Raw genomic sequence first — 15560 nt, 5'->3', positions numbered from 1 at the left:
GGTGGTGGCACGCTCGATGGACGGCGCGCCGCGCGCGGGCAAATTGCCGCCCTTCATTGCTACAGTTGGTTTTTGAATTTGCCGACTCTGTCTTCGAGCTGGGCTCTCTTAATGCCGACTTCCCTGCACCGACTCCCCTGTGGGCAAACATACCGAGAGAAATATCGACGAATAGTTTAGGTTCAAAGCTATGATTCAGTGGTTGGAGATGTTTAAAAGCTGAGATTGACACCTAAAAGTACGTTTGCGGCTCGTTGCTAGGCTTAACAGGAAGAAATAGTACAATGGTACAGCGCTACTAACCGATCAATCAAGTCAAATCGAGGGGTCTGATTTGACTGTTTAGTCTAAAAATCACGATCGATTTGGCTGTTTGGTTTATGTTACGGTCAGCTATCCGACAGTAGAGTCTGCTAACAGAAGCTGGGGATTGAGACGTAATAACAGTACACTTGGTCGTGGTCTGGGTCGTAGGTCGTAGGCTAACAGTAGATCAGATCTTCAGAGGCTAAGGTGATCAGTCTTAGACTCAACAAGTAATTCGCAGTGAAGGTAAGCTGAGAGTATCCTGAGGATGAATACTAAGTTGATTGCTGAAGAGCTATGGAAGTCTGACCATGAGCCAGGCTCAGGGTCATACTATATATATAAGTCTTATATGAACAGTTCTGCTTGTTCATGAGCGCTGTGCCCCTTGTCACTATGAGCGCTCATTCTAGTCTCCACTGAGCGCTCATTGTGGGTCCCTTATCTATGCTCATTCCTTATCATCACGTGACCTGTACCATAGTTCTTCCGTTCCTGAGTGAGTCCCTGTTGTTCCCATGATCCTGCATAGTACAAATGTCCTGTCCTAGCCGCCCGACGCCCGAGTGGGTCGGTTAACTGTTATCCATGCATAACGGGTCGTAACAGTTTATTTGAACTTGATTTAATAATATCGATAAAGGAGCTTCGTAGCGTAGTAGTAAAAGTACGCCGCAGGCGCGCCTTTTTTTTTCGTCCACCCACTTTTCTAGGCCGTGGATTTGTCAGATTAGAGGTAGTAAATCGAATAGTGAGGTATTGTCTTGTTCTTCTATGTGTTCAATAGTAAAAGATCTTCTACTATTTATGTCCAGAGTGAGGGCTTTTACCCTTATCCATAGAGTTTGGCATAACCATAGAAAACTCTTCTCAGCTCCTCTCAAGGTCGCATAGTGGCGGACACCTTTCATAGTGACTGACACCTCTCAAGGTTATCATGGCCAATTTGACAGGATTCGAGAACGGCGGGGGCCGGGCTTTTTAGCCCGGCTAGTAGGGCCGCGTTCGGGGCTAGGTGGGACCGGATGACCCAGGCTAGGGCGGGGCCTCTCATTTAATCCGTGGCCTCCGATTGTTTCGGAGACCGGATTATATATAATCCGGGCTAGCGCCGATTTAATCAAGTCGTCCAAATCTAGGGCGATGATAACTTGATTATTTGCTTCGCTAAATAGCCTCGGTTTGATTAGCTGATTGATTGATTTGTTTGATTCGACTTGGTCGGTTAGTAGCGCTGCAATGGTATATTAAGTCGAGCGTTATTTATTGGCGACCACGTATACTAGGACGAAACTGTGAGGCCTGTTATCCTTGCCGTCACCATCAGCGAAGTCGACGGTACCAGATGTCGCGGTCTCTCGATGGACTATTGGAATTCGAGTGAGACATCCTTAACTATCGTCAGGATTAGATCCATGTAGTCTTTGTGGCTTTCGGAGTGCGATATATCTGTGGTTTACCCGGTCCTGTGGCATAGCTACAGCTGTTTTTCACCAGAGACCGAAGATTGGCTGCTGTCGCCCTCTGTCGGTTGCTACCTCATCGACGACTCCATGACGCCAGTACATAGGTATGCGGTGTACAGATGATCAAATATTTTTCTGGCTAATTGTTACGGTCAGCTATCCGACAGTAGGGTCTGCTAACAGAAGCTGGGGATTGACACGTTATAACAGTTCACTGAGGTCGTGGTCTGAGTCGTAGGTCGTAGGCTGATAGTAGATCGGTCGTCAGAGGCTAAGGTGATCAGTCTTAGGCTCAACAAGTAATTCGCAGTGAAGGTAAGCTGGGAGTATCCGTGAGGATGAATACTAAGTTGATTGCTGAAGAGCTATGGAAGTCTGACCATGAGCCAGGCTCAGGTCATACTATATACAAGTTCTGCACAGTATCTCTTGTGGTGGCTATGTAGGATATCCGTGCTATCCAACATATCCATGGATAGCTGGGATAGCGGACATATCCAACATATCCATCTTTGCCCTGTATCCGTGCTGTTCCCGAAGTCACGTGACCTGTACCATAGTTCTTCCTTTCCCGATGGTTCCTGGTTACACCTGTGTTACTGCTTACATATGTTCTGCGTTAGCCGCCGAGATGCCAGGCGGGGCTGTTCCAACGTGTCATGCCTGTCGGGTCGTAACACAATGGAGGACATGAAGTATGCTTAGTTCAGAGGCAGAATAAGAATAGATTGATTTATAAGTGAATTTATTGCTGAAGCTGCAGTTTTGATGTGGTGTTCGCTGCTCCACCCCCCCCCCCCCCCCCGCATTGATGCTATTGGACCGCACCGCTGATTCCCCCATAGATAATTGGCCCGTGCGCTCCAGAGCATTCCACTTGGGTGGTGCGTGAAGTGGCTTGTATTGGTAACAGGCTACGAACTATCTCTATCGGCTAGAAAACGAGCCGGCCGACTTACGTAAGGCGGGGCGCAGCGCTAGGATGCATAGTCCCGTCTCGCAGAGGGTCATAATTGAACTGATTGACTGGCGATGGCCTCAAAATTGATTGATTGATTGATTGAACTTGACAAGTTTACTTGCCTTGCAGGGAGCGCTGCGCCTAATATGCTGGGGACCTCTATCTTATTTGCATCTCGCTTATGCCCAGACACACCATGGTCGACCGGTAAGTGTTACGAGCGGGTCAGGGCAACCAACTGTGGCACAAAGCAAAAGCTTTGGTAATGACAAATCCGTTGTCATTGTCCCCTGTTCTGCACTATATAGTTACAAGCCTACAGGGCCCAACTATAGCGGTCGTAACACCGGATGACACAGAATAACGTGAGGAGTGTAGGGCCTGCCTGGAATCAATTCAATTGCAGATCATGGTTCATCTGATGCATACGGTAAAGGCATAGGTATGCTAGAAGTTTGTCGCATTAAGTTTATGCAATAGTAGCTGTCGCGCTAGGGACGGGCCGTAGCTTTCAGGGAGTGTTAGGTTAACTAAAATGGACTCTGTATTGACGACCGTATTTGAGCTGTGGAAATTTGAACAGCGCGACACGACATCGTCAACTGTATGGTTTGTTGCGGCGGACGAAAGAGCAGTATTATTTCACTCCGAAGCTGACATTCCCCTGCACATCGCCTTGGTTTACAAGGGAATTGTTACCGAACGAATTGTGCGAAATACTACGGTTCCCAGAGGCCGTCCGGGTCTGATCTATTCCCATGTGAGCAGTCAGCGGCTGTGTGAGATAAATGGAGACCTACTGGGGTCAGGTCCGGGACGAGCGTCGATATCGTTGAGGGTGTATCGTTCTAGCAGCGCCTTTGCCACAGATGCCGCTGTGGCCGCTGCGAAATCCTGCCACTTCTTGTTCTTATGACTGTCCGCGTAATCGCAGATTCCCTTGACGATGATGCTTGGGATTTCGTCCCATACTCCGGCGCCTTCCATCTCAAACGCGATGACCTCCTCCGCTTGTGCAATCTCATCGCGGTGTTTCCCTGATTTCTCTACACCATCCCCCGAAGCGATGCGCCCGATGAAAACCCCAGGACGCTGTGCGTCATGCTCAGTCATGTCTTGTCTGGCTTGCAGGCGCTTCCTGACGACCAACTTCCTCTCGTCGCATCCCAGCTCGGCACAAGAGGCCTTCGCCGCCTTGTCGCAATAGGTTGCTGATTCACTAGTACACAAGTCGCACAAACCTTGATGCTTGTGATCGTAGTCAGACGCGAAAAGTTTGTCTTCGGAGACGCCGGGATACTGGTAATTTGCACTCCCTCTCTCGCCCTTGGCGACGCGCTGGAGGGCCTTGAGGTGCTCGGCAGCCTTGTCTTCGAGCCTTCGTCTCCCTCTCGCCGTCTCAAGCGCTTTGATGAGACCGCGGATATCCTTGTTGGCCCTGCCGAGGTTGTCCTCAACTGTGTCTTTGCGGACGAATTTCTCCGCGTACTGCCTGCCAAAGTCGTATTGAACCACCGTCTCGCTGATCACTACATCTCCCAAAAGGGCCTCGTTCCCCGCGATTTTGGGCACCCCGCCGCAGATGCCTACAAGCAACGCAAGCTTGAGCTTATTATAGCTCAGCCGGAAGCTAGCCGCTGCCGCTGCCGCACCCGCTTTGCCCATGTTGGGAAGAACCACGAGAACAACGTCATGAGCCCCGATGCGGCCGGTCGTGTAATGGTTCGTGTCTCCGGCAGCCCGACCGAGCTTATCGCCGTCTTCATCCCAAAATCGATCAAAGAGCAGGGCGACGGCATCGAATTCTCGCGGCAGAGCGCATATGATTGCAATCTTGAAGTCGGCACGACGAGAGGGCGGGTGAAACTCTGCCATGATTGTTGGTGCAGCGTGGTGAACTGTGTTTGAATGTTGCACGAGATGAATGGTGAAGTTTCTCTGTTTTCGTGATCTGGCTGAGGTCTAGTGGGGTGAGGGGTTGGGCTCCGGATGACGCCGATCCCCCGGTAAAAGCCGCAGGGCTGGAGGAGGGGCTGTAACCGCCCAGCCTGATTCTGACCTTCTAGATACAATCATACCAACACATTCCAGGTTGAGATGATAGGCAACCCTTCGACGAGCTCCATGGACCCCAGTACTCATCAACGCGATATCACGGGGAACAGGTTTGGTGACGGTGCATATGTCCACCAAGGAGACGTGCACGGCAGTGTCCACTACCACGCGCCGGACGTACCGGCCACGGCCAAGGTTGCTATCCGCGTGCTCCCATTTCCCCGCAACGAAGACGTCGTCATACGCGAAGATATCTTCTCCGAGATTGAGCGGCTTCTCCCGTTTGGTGGAAGAGGCCAGACCGCCGCCCTATGCGGCCTTGGTGGAACGGGGTGGGTGATCCTAGTCGCCTCTCTTTGTCTCTCCTCGGCTCCGCTGACCAGCCTAGGAAAACCCAGATCGCACTAGAGTATGCATACCGACGATGCGCCAACGACACGTGCTCCATCTTCTGGGTGCACGCCGATAACGAGACGACTTTTGTTCAGGACTACAAAGGGATTGCAGGGAGGTTGGGCGTGGCGGATAACTTGGATGGCGAAGCGCTATTGACAGCCGTGCGGTACCGTATCGAGACGGAAGCAGACTGGGTGCTCATCCTCGACAACGCCGATGACTTGGGACTATTCGGCGTTGGTCAGCCGCCAGCCGTTCAGCCGTCGACCGATCAGTCGTTCTACCTCGATCAGTTTATACCCAAGGGGCCATCCGGAACGGTCTTGTGGACAAGCCGTGATAAGCAGATTGAGGGTAGCCTTGTTGGACCGAGGAGGGCTATCGACGTAGCTCGTATGACGGAAGATGAGGCGCAAACTTTGCTGGGACGTGTCCGAAACAGTGCAGTTAATGAAAAAGAGGCGAACGACAGTAGGACACTTTTAGCAAAGCTTGACTGGCTACCACTTGCCATTTCTCAAGCCGCGGCCTACATGCGACGAACGGAGACATCGATTCCAGCGTACTTGTCGAAACTCAAGAAACGGAAGGTTCTCCAGAGATCAGAGGCTGATCCACATCGAAGGTCACACGTATCCAACAGCGTACTCCAGACGTGGAAAATCTCTATCGAGCACATCCGACGTGAGAACAAAATGGCATATAACATTCTACACATCCTAGCTTTCTTAGATGGGCAGAACATTCCTTGGGAGATCGTCAAGAAAGCGGGACAATTCGAAGGCGGGACTCAGCATAACGACAGTAGGAGGAGCGGTAACTCAACTGACGATGATACAAGCGAAGGCGATACGAGCGGAAGCGATAGCGAGGGCGATGAAGACGTCCTGCATGCGGTAACACGTCTCTGTGAGTTCTATATTTTTACTAGGGTGAAAACAGGTAAAGACAGTCGGGCGTACGCCATACACATGCTAGTACAGCAGGTGACCCAGGGCTCTATGAGTCAAAAAGAGAGCCGCTCAGAAGGAACGCGCTTCGCAGCGGCGGCCTTGCAAATTGTCACGGACATTTTCCCGCAAAGTAGGTCGCAAACATGGGAAAGATGCGAGAGATACTTAGCACACGCGGTGCATATAGGCGAGTGGGCAAGTTTAAGTAGGAGGAAAGGAGAAGCTGCCCAACTACTGTCCAAAGTATCACACTATCTCTATGACCGAGGGAGATGGAGAGAAAAGGAGCTAGTTGATGAGAAGGCACTTAAGCTAAGGCGGGATGTCCTTGGCGAGAAGCATCCCGACACAATTGATAGCATGGCTTTACTCGCAACGACATATCACAGCCAGGGACGGTACGACGAGGCGGAGAAGATCTCAGTCGAGGTACTGGAGCTGCGGCGAGATGTTCTTGGCGAGAAGCATCCCGATACAATCTGGAGCATGGCTTCACTCGCAGCAACATATCACAGCCAGGGACGGTACGACGAGGCGGAGGAGATCAAGGTTGAGGTACTGGAGCTACGGCGAGATGTTCTTGGCGAGAAGCATCCCGATACAATCTGGAGCATGGCTTCACTCGCAGCAACATATCACAGCCAGGGACGGTATGACGAGGCGGAGAAGATCAAGGTCGAGGTACTGGAGCTGCGGCGAGATGTTCTTGGCGAGAAGCATCCCGACACAATTGATAGCATGGCTGAACTCGCAACGACATATCACAGCCAGGGACGTTATGACGAGGATGAAAAGATCTCAGTCGAGGTACTGGAGCTACGGCGAGATGTTCTTGGCGAGAAGCATCCCGATACAATCTGGAGCATGGCTTCACTCGCAGCAACATATCACAGCCAGGGACGGTATGACGAGGCGGAGAAGATCAAGGTCGAGGTACTGGAGCTGCGGCGAGATGTTCTTGGCGAGAAGCATCCCGACACAATTGATAGCATGGCTTCACTCGCAGCGACATATCACAGCCAGGGACGGTATGACGAGGCGGAGAAGATCAAGGTCGAGGTACTGGAGCTGCGGCGAGATGTTCTTGGCGAGAAGCATCCCGACACAATTGATAGCATGGCTGAACTCGCAACGACATATCACAGCCAGGGACGTTATGACGAGGATGAAAAGATCTCAGTCGAGGTACTGGAGCTACGGCGAGATGTTCTTGGCGAGAAGCATCCCGACACAATTGATAGCATGGCTTCACTCGCAACGACATATCACAGCCAGGGACGGTACGACGAGGCGGAGAAGATCTCAGTCGAAGTACTGGAGCTACGGCGAGATGTTCTTGGCGAGAAGCATCCCGATACAATCTGGAGCATGGCTTCACTCGCAACGACATATCACAGCCAGGGACGGTACGACGAGGATGAAAAGATCTCAGTCGAGGTACTGGAGCTACGGCGAGATGTTCTTGGCGAGAAGCATCCCGACACAATTGATAGCATGGCTTCACTCGCAGCGACATATCACAACCAGGGACGGTACGACGAGGCGGAGAAGATGAAGGTCGAGGTACTGGAGCTGCGGCGAGATGTTCTTGGCGTGAAGCATCCCGATACAATCTGGAGCATGGCTTCACTCGCAACGACATATCACAGCCAGGGACGGTACGACGAGGCGGAGAAGATCTCAGTCGAAGTACTGGAGCTACAGCGAGATGTCTCCTAAACGAGGATAACGCCCGTCCGTGGACGTACTCCGACCTAGGACAATACAGTCGATGGGTTTAGCTATAGAGGACAAAACGGAGAATTCATTACCTGCCGATTCTAGTCTCGTCCAGAACTATCTGTTGGCATAGTCGCTGCAATCACCCACATCGAAGTGGCAGGATCCCATGGATGGGATCGGGCGTGGAGGATCACGTGTCTACGTTTGACTCGGCACATGACATCCCTCGCGCCTAGAACAAAACCAACAGCTCTGCCACTTATTCTGAATGGTCTATTCAACAAGATCAACGCAAAGCGTATACGACTCGGATACTGTCAATAGACACGGTTAGTGCCCCGCGTGATCTTGTGCACCACTGCCAACCCAACACTGGTCAGTGGTTGAACTCATTGTCACCACACTCTGAAGAAAAGTACAGATCAGCAAGGCCTTACTCAGTTATTCCATGCCGGAACGCGTCGAGATACGGCCATCCGTGTACAGCCATTGGCCCGACTTGTCCGGAGCCCCACCCGTCACCCCCTGCCCGACTTGGAAATCTCGACGCGTTCCCTAGGGTCTCTGATTGGCCGGGATTGACTTCAGTGTCTCCACCATCAATTGAAATCTCGACGCGTTCCGAAATGGAACCCTAACCCTAACCCTAACCCTGCCATTACGTGGGCGATGGCTTGAAGTCAAAGCCGTTGTGGCCACCACCAGAATTGAAAGTGGGGCCAGGGAGAGGGGGGGTCAAAACCGGCACGTAGAGGGGGTACAAAGCCGTAGAGATTCCCCAGAGTAAAATAGACAAAAGTGGCATGCAATTGAAGCCACAAACCGGGTCATTACGGGAATCCAGTTTTCAGTGTTTTGTTTCGCCATTTGAGTCCAGAAATAGGGAAATAGGTTAGTAGATATTTTTGTGATGTCGTCCCGATCCCCGCATTAACCAGCCAATCACATAACAGGGCCACCAGCCAGGCCAGAAAGCCCGACCGAGCGATGGAACGTAAGCAGGGAGGAAAGTAGATCAAGGAGAAAGTATATGGAATTAAGGGGCAGGAAGGTGAGTTTTTAAAGAGAGGACAGGAGGAATCAGTCAGAAACAGTAGATAGAAGAAAGTAACCAATACATATAGCCAAAGATGGAGCCATTCGTTCACGACACGCAGTATTCCATTTTGATATGCACGTTATGTAAGTATGCAGTCGTAGCCAACGAAGTCACAGCACATTTACGCAATCACCATCGGTCAATCACCGCCAAGGCCAGGAGCAAGGTCGCCGGATTAGTCGGCGACATTCCCGGCATCATCCGCAGCCAGGCCGATTTGCAGTCGTTTCAATACCCAGACTCCACAGTCAAACCCATCGCCCACATCGCACCACCCCAAGTCGATGGATTACGTTGCCATTCATGCCGTTATATGTGCCGCCGCGTGCGAAACATGCAGGAGCATTGCCGGGCAGAACATGGATGGCAGAATGATTGGCAGAAGGGGGGTAATGTGCAGAAGAGGGCCATGGCAGCAAGGGATTTGCCGTGGGCGACGGGGGTGCCATGCCAGCGGTTTTTCCCATCACGCGCCGGGAGCCGGTGGTTCGAGGTCGGGCGGGGGTTAGGGGTGGCCGTTCGAAGCGAGCCATCGGGGCCGGGGACGGACGACACGGCGTGGTTTGTCGCGTTGCATGAGAACCAAGAGAAGCGGTTCGAGGCCGACGCGCGCGAGGAGGTTAGTATAGTAGACGAAAAGTTGGAGCCGAACGGGTGGTTATACCGCGTCGGGTGGACGAGGGATTTGGAAGGGTTGAACAAGACGCAGTTGCAGGAGGCCACGCAACCGATCGAGGACGGCGAGGAGACGTTACGAAATATGTGGGCCGTGTTCAACAGCGTCGCGGACAAGGCACGCGCAACAGCAGCACCGCACAAGGTCGGGCACGACGCGTTGTTCGAGGCGGAGCGGAAGGAGATCGGCCAGAAGCCGGTGCGGCCGTTCGATAACCGCATGGAGGACGACACGTGGCAGCGGTACAAGGAGGTTTGGCGTAAGATGGTGAGCATATGGTTCCGCATGGACGAGTGGCCGGAGCGCGAGCGGCCGCCGTACCGGTTCACCATGCGGCAGGGGTCGTTGTGGGATGCGTTCACCAGCCGTGTCGAGGCGGACGTCGGCAGCAGGTAGGCCGCGCAGGCGGAGGAGGTCGAGAGGATGTGTTTGGACGCCATCATCGCCATCATCGAGGACCCGTACAAGCAGAGCCAGAAGGAGAGCGCGATGATCGGCGCGTTGGCGGTGTTGGGCATCCGCGAGGACGGCGGTTGGCACCAGGCGACGGAGTACACGACGAATTATTCGGCCGTGATCAAGGTGGCCAAGATGTTCGTCGTATACCAGGCGTGGTTGGAGCGGCAGGACGAGGTGGCGGAGTTGACGGCGACCAAAGGGGCCGAGGCGGCGTACGAGGAGTTCCATTTGGTGCGCGACAAGGTGCGGCGGTTCATGACGCGGATGCCCGGGCGGCCGGACGACGAGCCCCGGGTAATGAATTGGATTTACGACGCGCGCACGTACGGGATGCACATCCGGTTCAACACGGTGGCGCCGGGGATGGTGGATTGGAGCGGCGACCGGATATCGTTCCGACGGGTGCAGGTGCGGGTGTGCGAGTTGGCCGAGATGTTCCACGGGGTAGCGCAGGAGGCGCGGTCGTTGTTGGCGCAGTTGGCGGTGGTGGACGGGGATGGGGATAGGGATAATGAGCACGGCGATGAGCATGGCGATGGGTATGGAGGCCGATCAGCGTTGGCAGCAGCGTTGCCCGCCATCAGGTGGGAGAGCATGCACGACGACCACAGCCAGGACCGGCCGGGGTATTCGTTTTTACACGACGACCGCAACGAGGCGTGGGTGGGCAAGGGGAAGGGGTGGATCGCACGGCGCATCGCAGAGTCGGAGGCACGGCGGCGGGCGTGGTTAGACCCGACGCGAGGGACGGCGGCGGCGGCGGCGGCGGCGGCGGCGGCGGCGGCGGCGGCAGTGGCAGCAGCAGGAGAGGCGGAGGAGGCCACGTCCAACCACAGCAATAGTCACCACCCGTACCGCGAGAGGACGGAGGAGGCCACGTCCAACCGCAGCAATAGTCACCACCCATACCGCGAGAGGACGGTGCAGGCATACAGACAAGCGTTGGAATCGTTCCGGGAGCGGTTGTGGATGTTGATGCACATGGTGGCAGGGCAGCCGGCGCGGGCGCCCGAGTTAGCAGGCATCAGACACAGCAACACGGCCAACGGCGGGGTCAGGAACGTGTTCGCACACGACGGCATGATATGTTTCGTCAGGTCGTACCACAAGAATTACCGCCAGACGGGGACGGCCAAGGTGATACACCGGTATTTGCCGCGCGAGGTCAGCGAGTTGTTGGTGTGGTATTTATGGTTAGTGTTGCCGTTTTGGCAGCAGGTAGGAGGCATTATCCATCAGACGGACCGGAAGAGCGCATTTTTATGGGCGGACGACGTGGTTGTAAGGGGCAGGGCGGCGGGCGAGGCGAGCCGTGATAACACCAGGGGCGACGAGCGCCGCAATAACACCAAGGACAACGACGCCCGTGACAACACCGAGGACGACGACGAGTGGTTAGGGCAGATGATCCAATGGGGAGGGGTGCAGTCAAGCAAGTTGTGCCAGTTGACGAGTCAGTTGTGGCAGAGGGCAGTAGAGGGCGTAGCAGAGGGGTGATCAGGCAGGGCAAGGCGGGGCGAGTAGGCGCCGTACATAGGAGTACGACAGTTTAGGGTAGGGAGTAGGGAAGTATAGTAGTAAAGGATAATAGAAAACAGAGCATCAGATGTTTTTTCACACAGAAAGATTTAATAGCACAAGAGAGCAGGAGGTGGAAGATGACAAAGAGTAACAGAGGGGATGAATAATAAGCAAGGAGCAAGAAGGGGGGAATACAAGGAGCAGCAAAAGGTATAGGCAACAGTGGAAGGATGGAAAGAGCAGAGAAAGGGGCCGGAGAGAAGGGAAAAAACAGAAGTAAAAAGGGGATGTAAGAGCGTAAATATAATACAGATGTAGTGTTAAAGATTTCAGGGCCAGTTTTAGGTTAGATAGCGTAGCAGAACAAAAGGGCAGAACAGTAAGAGGTCAGTTAACAAAGGCGAATTAGTAAGAGTATAGGAGTTATAATAAAGCAGATTAGGGGGCAAGCAGAGGGAAAGAGAATAGTATTAAGATCATAGGAAAGAGTAAAAGATTTATTATAGACAGAGAGCAAAGTACGCCGAGAAAAATTACAGCCAAGAAGGGGTAGCAAGGTCAGCAAGAGAGGGGGAATTAAAGAATCACATACCAAAGATAGCAGAATTATACAGCAGACAGTAGTTAAAGATAAAGGGAGGTAGAAAGAAGGTAGACAGAGAGAAATAGAAATACAAACAGATGGAAGACCAAGGGGGGAAGAGTAAAGAAACAGATTTCAGTAAAAGAGAAGGAGGGAGATTCATTTAGCAGCCCATAGAGGTAGAGTATAGGGGAGCCAGGGATAGTACACAGTAAGGGTCAGAGATAGGTTAAAGAGAAGGATTAAGGTCAGAGTAGGAATCAAAGTCAGGAATACAGCAAAGAGAAGGGTTAAGAATAGGGCAGAAATAGAAGTCAGCAATAAAGTAAAGTTTAGGAGGGATAGAGTAGAGAAAAAGTAGGAGATAGAGTAGAGAAACAGATAATAGAGGGGATATACAATTAGCAAGCAACAAGAAAGGGGGGATCCAAGGAGCAGAGGAAAGTAGAGGCAAGAAGGGTAAAGCATAGAGAGGAGAGAAGGGATAGGGAAGAAGGGAGGAATATAAAGAGCAGAGAAAGAGACAAAAGTAAAGAGGGCAAGGATAGGAGCGAAAAGGGAACATAGGAATATAAGCATAATATAGACAGATACAGAGTTGAAGATAACAGGACCAGTTTTAGATTAGATAGCATAGTAGCATAGTATAACAAAAGGGCCGAGTAGTAAGGTGTTCGTCCGTAGAGGCGAGTTCATAAGAGTATAGGAGTCATAATAAAGAAGATTAAAGAGTAAATAGAGAGAAAGAGATAAGGGAGTAAGATAGTAAAAAAGAGTTATAAGTTATTCACAAAACAACAAGAAAGTACGACGAGAAAGGTTATAAACCAAAAGGTTAGAAGAGTAAGTAAGAGAGGAGAAGTTAATAAGTAACAAACCAAAGATAGCAGATTCATAAGGTAGATGGTTAATGTATATAATAGAGTAGGAAAGGGAAGAAAGGAGTTAGAGGGAGAAAGGAAACATATACAGACAGGATAACAAGGAGGAATAATAAGTAAACAGAGTTAGGTAAGAAAGAAGGAGGAAGGTTCATATAGCAGCCCACAGAGGGAGAGCATAAGCAAGTCAGAGATCGTACAGAGTTAAGGTTAGGGATAGGTCAAAAGGAAAGGGTTAGGGATAAAGCAGGAATTAAAGTGAGAGTTAGAATAAAGGCAAGTATTAGAGATAGGTCAAAAGTAAAGTTTGGGATATATTATAGGGAAAGGGTTAGAGATAGAGCAGGATTAGAAGTTAGGATAGAGAAAAAAAAGGGGGTGAGGGATAGAGCAGGAATAAGAGTTAGGGATAGAGCAGAAATAAAGGGCAGGATTAGAGTAGAGAAAAGGATAAAGGATAGGTTAAAAGAAAAGGGTCAGAGATAAAGCAGAAATAAAGGTGAGGGTTAGAATAAAGAAAAAGGTAAGGGACAGGGCAAAAATAGAAAGTTAGAAATAGAGTATAAATAAAAGTTGAGGATAGAGTAGAGAAAAAGGTAGGGGATAAGTTAAAAGAAAAAGGTTAGGGTTAGAATAAAGAAGAGGGTTAGGGATAGGTTAAAAGAAAAGGGTTTGGGATAGAGTAGAAATAAAGGTGAGAGGAAAAAGGGTTAAGGATAGGGTAGAAATAGAAAGTTGGAAACAGAGCAGAAATAAAAGTAAGAGTTAGAGTGGAGAAAAAGTTAAAAATAGAGTAGGAATAAAAGTTAAGGATAAAGTAAAGGAAAAACAAGAGGGGTGTTTATATTAATAAAGTAAGGTAGTCAGTATAAGCAGGCATAAGTAAGAGAGAGAGAGATTCCAGTCCAAAGCCAGAGTCAAAAGTTCCAATTCAAATAGAATTGTAAAGGCATATAAGGATATAGATGAAGATAAGGGGGTAAACAGGACGACAAATACAAGTAGATAGGCAGCATTATACAGAATTCCAAGTTCATAATATATACAGATTAAATAACACCAAGATATAGAAGAATAGTAAGCACCAGATAAATTAACGAGAAAAATACAGATGGAATAAAGGATGAGCAAGAGAGAGAAAGAAGAAGGAAGAGAAAAAAGAGTTAGGGGTAGTATATAGCAAAGAGGTTAGTAACAAAGCAAGAGTTAGAGGGATATAGACAAAGCAGGAGCAAAGCAGAGACAAGGGAAAATACAAAAACAGGAATTTAGATAGAGAAAGGACGGCAGGTAGATAGTAAAGGCGTTTTAAGAGGGCAGATAATCAGGAGTAAGAGAGGATAGAGAGAGAGCAACAGGAAAGGGTTAGGGTCAGAGGGAGCAAGAGAAGGGTTAGGGACAGGGGAGCAGGAAAAGGTTAGGGATAGAGAAAAGAAGAAGGTTAGGGATAGATGAAAGGAAAGGGTTAGGGATAGATGAAAGGAAAGGGTTAGGGTTAGAATAAAAGAACAAGGTTAGGGACAGGTGAAAGGAAAAGGTTACGGCCAGAGCAGAGGGAATAGTCATGATTGAAGATGAAGATAGGGAATATATTTCAGAGATAGGGGTGGTTTTGTTATTTACGAAAATTTACGAAATTGGAACAGCAGTTCAAGAGCAAAAAAAGAAAACAGGAACAGAAAAAGAAAAGGAAAAAGAAGAGAGAAGAAATCAAAACAGGTTAAAGGATAGAAGAGAGTATTATAGTTAGAGAGGAAGGAGTAGAGAAGTGTAGTAGGGAAGCAGAATAGAAAACAGAGTATGAGACGTTTTTACACAGGAAAGGTTTATATAACAAGAGAGGGGATAAAGGAGATAGCAAAGAGTGATAGAGGGGACCCAGGGTAAGCAAGGGGGAGGAAGAGAAGAATGGAAGGGTTAGGGATAGATAAGCAGAGATGGGTGGGGGGGAAGACGGAGGGGAAGGGTTAGGAACCAAACAAAATAAAAATGTTAGGGATAGGTAGGAGGAAAGGGTCAGGGGCAGGTGGTAGTAAAGGGTCAGGGACAGCGCAGAGAGGTCAACCAAAACAGCAGGAGAATAAGGTATACATACACCACAGGGCAACACAGTGCATAGTCAGGTTCGAAGGATTTGCCCAAGGTGAAGTAGCGTTCAGTTCGTACACATCACAGAGAAGGGAGAAAACAAAGCATGTATACCAGATAGTTTTGAAGAGGACAGGGAGATATATAAGGTATCAAAATAAAAATTAAAAAGATGAAAAAACAACAAAACAAAAAGAAAAAGAGAAAGGAAAAAAGACATAAAAGCAAGAACGGGAGGTTTAAAGTAGATACAGACAATATATCAAACAGCACGAGGCCAGAGGCATATAAAAAAGAGGGAGCAAAGAGAGGGAACATTCACACATATATAAAACGTAGTATAAGTAGGATTAAGGTAAGATAAATAGAGATAAGCATCCGAAGTTAGGGTTAT

The 15560-nt window shown here is 50.0% G+C and overlaps 4 protein-coding genes across 4 annotated transcripts; 3 read left to right on the top strand and 1 right to left on the bottom strand.

Annotated features, from left to right (window-relative positions):
• Positions 1-3370: 3370 nt before the first annotated feature.
• CGGC5_v011649 (uncharacterized protein) lies at positions 3371-4608 on the bottom strand (the record flags this gene model as incomplete). The annotated part of the gene is made up of 2 exons (XM_032023744.2): positions 3371-3483; positions 3534-4608. The coding sequence occupies 2 exons, from the start codon at positions 4606-4608 to the stop codon at positions 3371-3373; spliced, it is 1188 nt and encodes a 395-aa protein (XP_031879567.2).
• Positions 4609-4830: 222 nt separating this feature from the next.
• On the top strand, positions 4831-7856 carry NPHP3-0 (Nephrocystin-3; the record flags this gene model as incomplete). The annotated part of the gene is made up of 4 exons (XM_066152559.1): positions 4831-5120; positions 5177-6093; positions 6430-6566; positions 6693-7856. 4 exons carry the CDS (start codon positions 4831-4833, stop codon positions 7854-7856), a joined length of 2508 nt encoding a protein of 835 aa, XP_066007906.1.
• Positions 7857-8989: 1133 nt separating this feature from the next.
• Positions 8990-10030, top strand: CGGC5_v011647 (uncharacterized protein; the record flags this gene model as incomplete). Its single annotated transcript, XM_066152558.1, has 1 exon — positions 9368-10030. One exon carries the CDS (start codon positions 9368-9370, stop codon positions 10028-10030), a length of 663 nt encoding a protein of 220 aa, XP_066007907.1.
• Positions 10031-10057: 27 nt separating this feature from the next.
• Positions 10058-11590, top strand: CGGC5_v011646 (uncharacterized protein; the record flags this gene model as incomplete). Its single annotated transcript, XM_066152557.1, has 1 exon — positions 10058-11590. The coding sequence occupies one exon, from the start codon at positions 10058-10060 to the stop codon at positions 11588-11590; it is 1533 nt and encodes a 510-aa protein (XP_066007908.1).
• Positions 11591-15560: the final 3970 nt, after the last annotated feature.

This window comes from Colletotrichum fructicola (genome assembly GCF_000319635.2).
Source record: "Colletotrichum fructicola Nara gc5 chromosome Unknown KSG_Nara_v1_contig07, whole genome shotgun sequence".
Lineage (NCBI taxonomy): Eukaryota > Fungi > Ascomycota > Sordariomycetes > Glomerellales > Glomerellaceae > Colletotrichum > Colletotrichum fructicola.
Note: the sequence above shows the minus strand (reverse complement) of the source record. Positions and strands in the feature narration are given on the sequence as shown.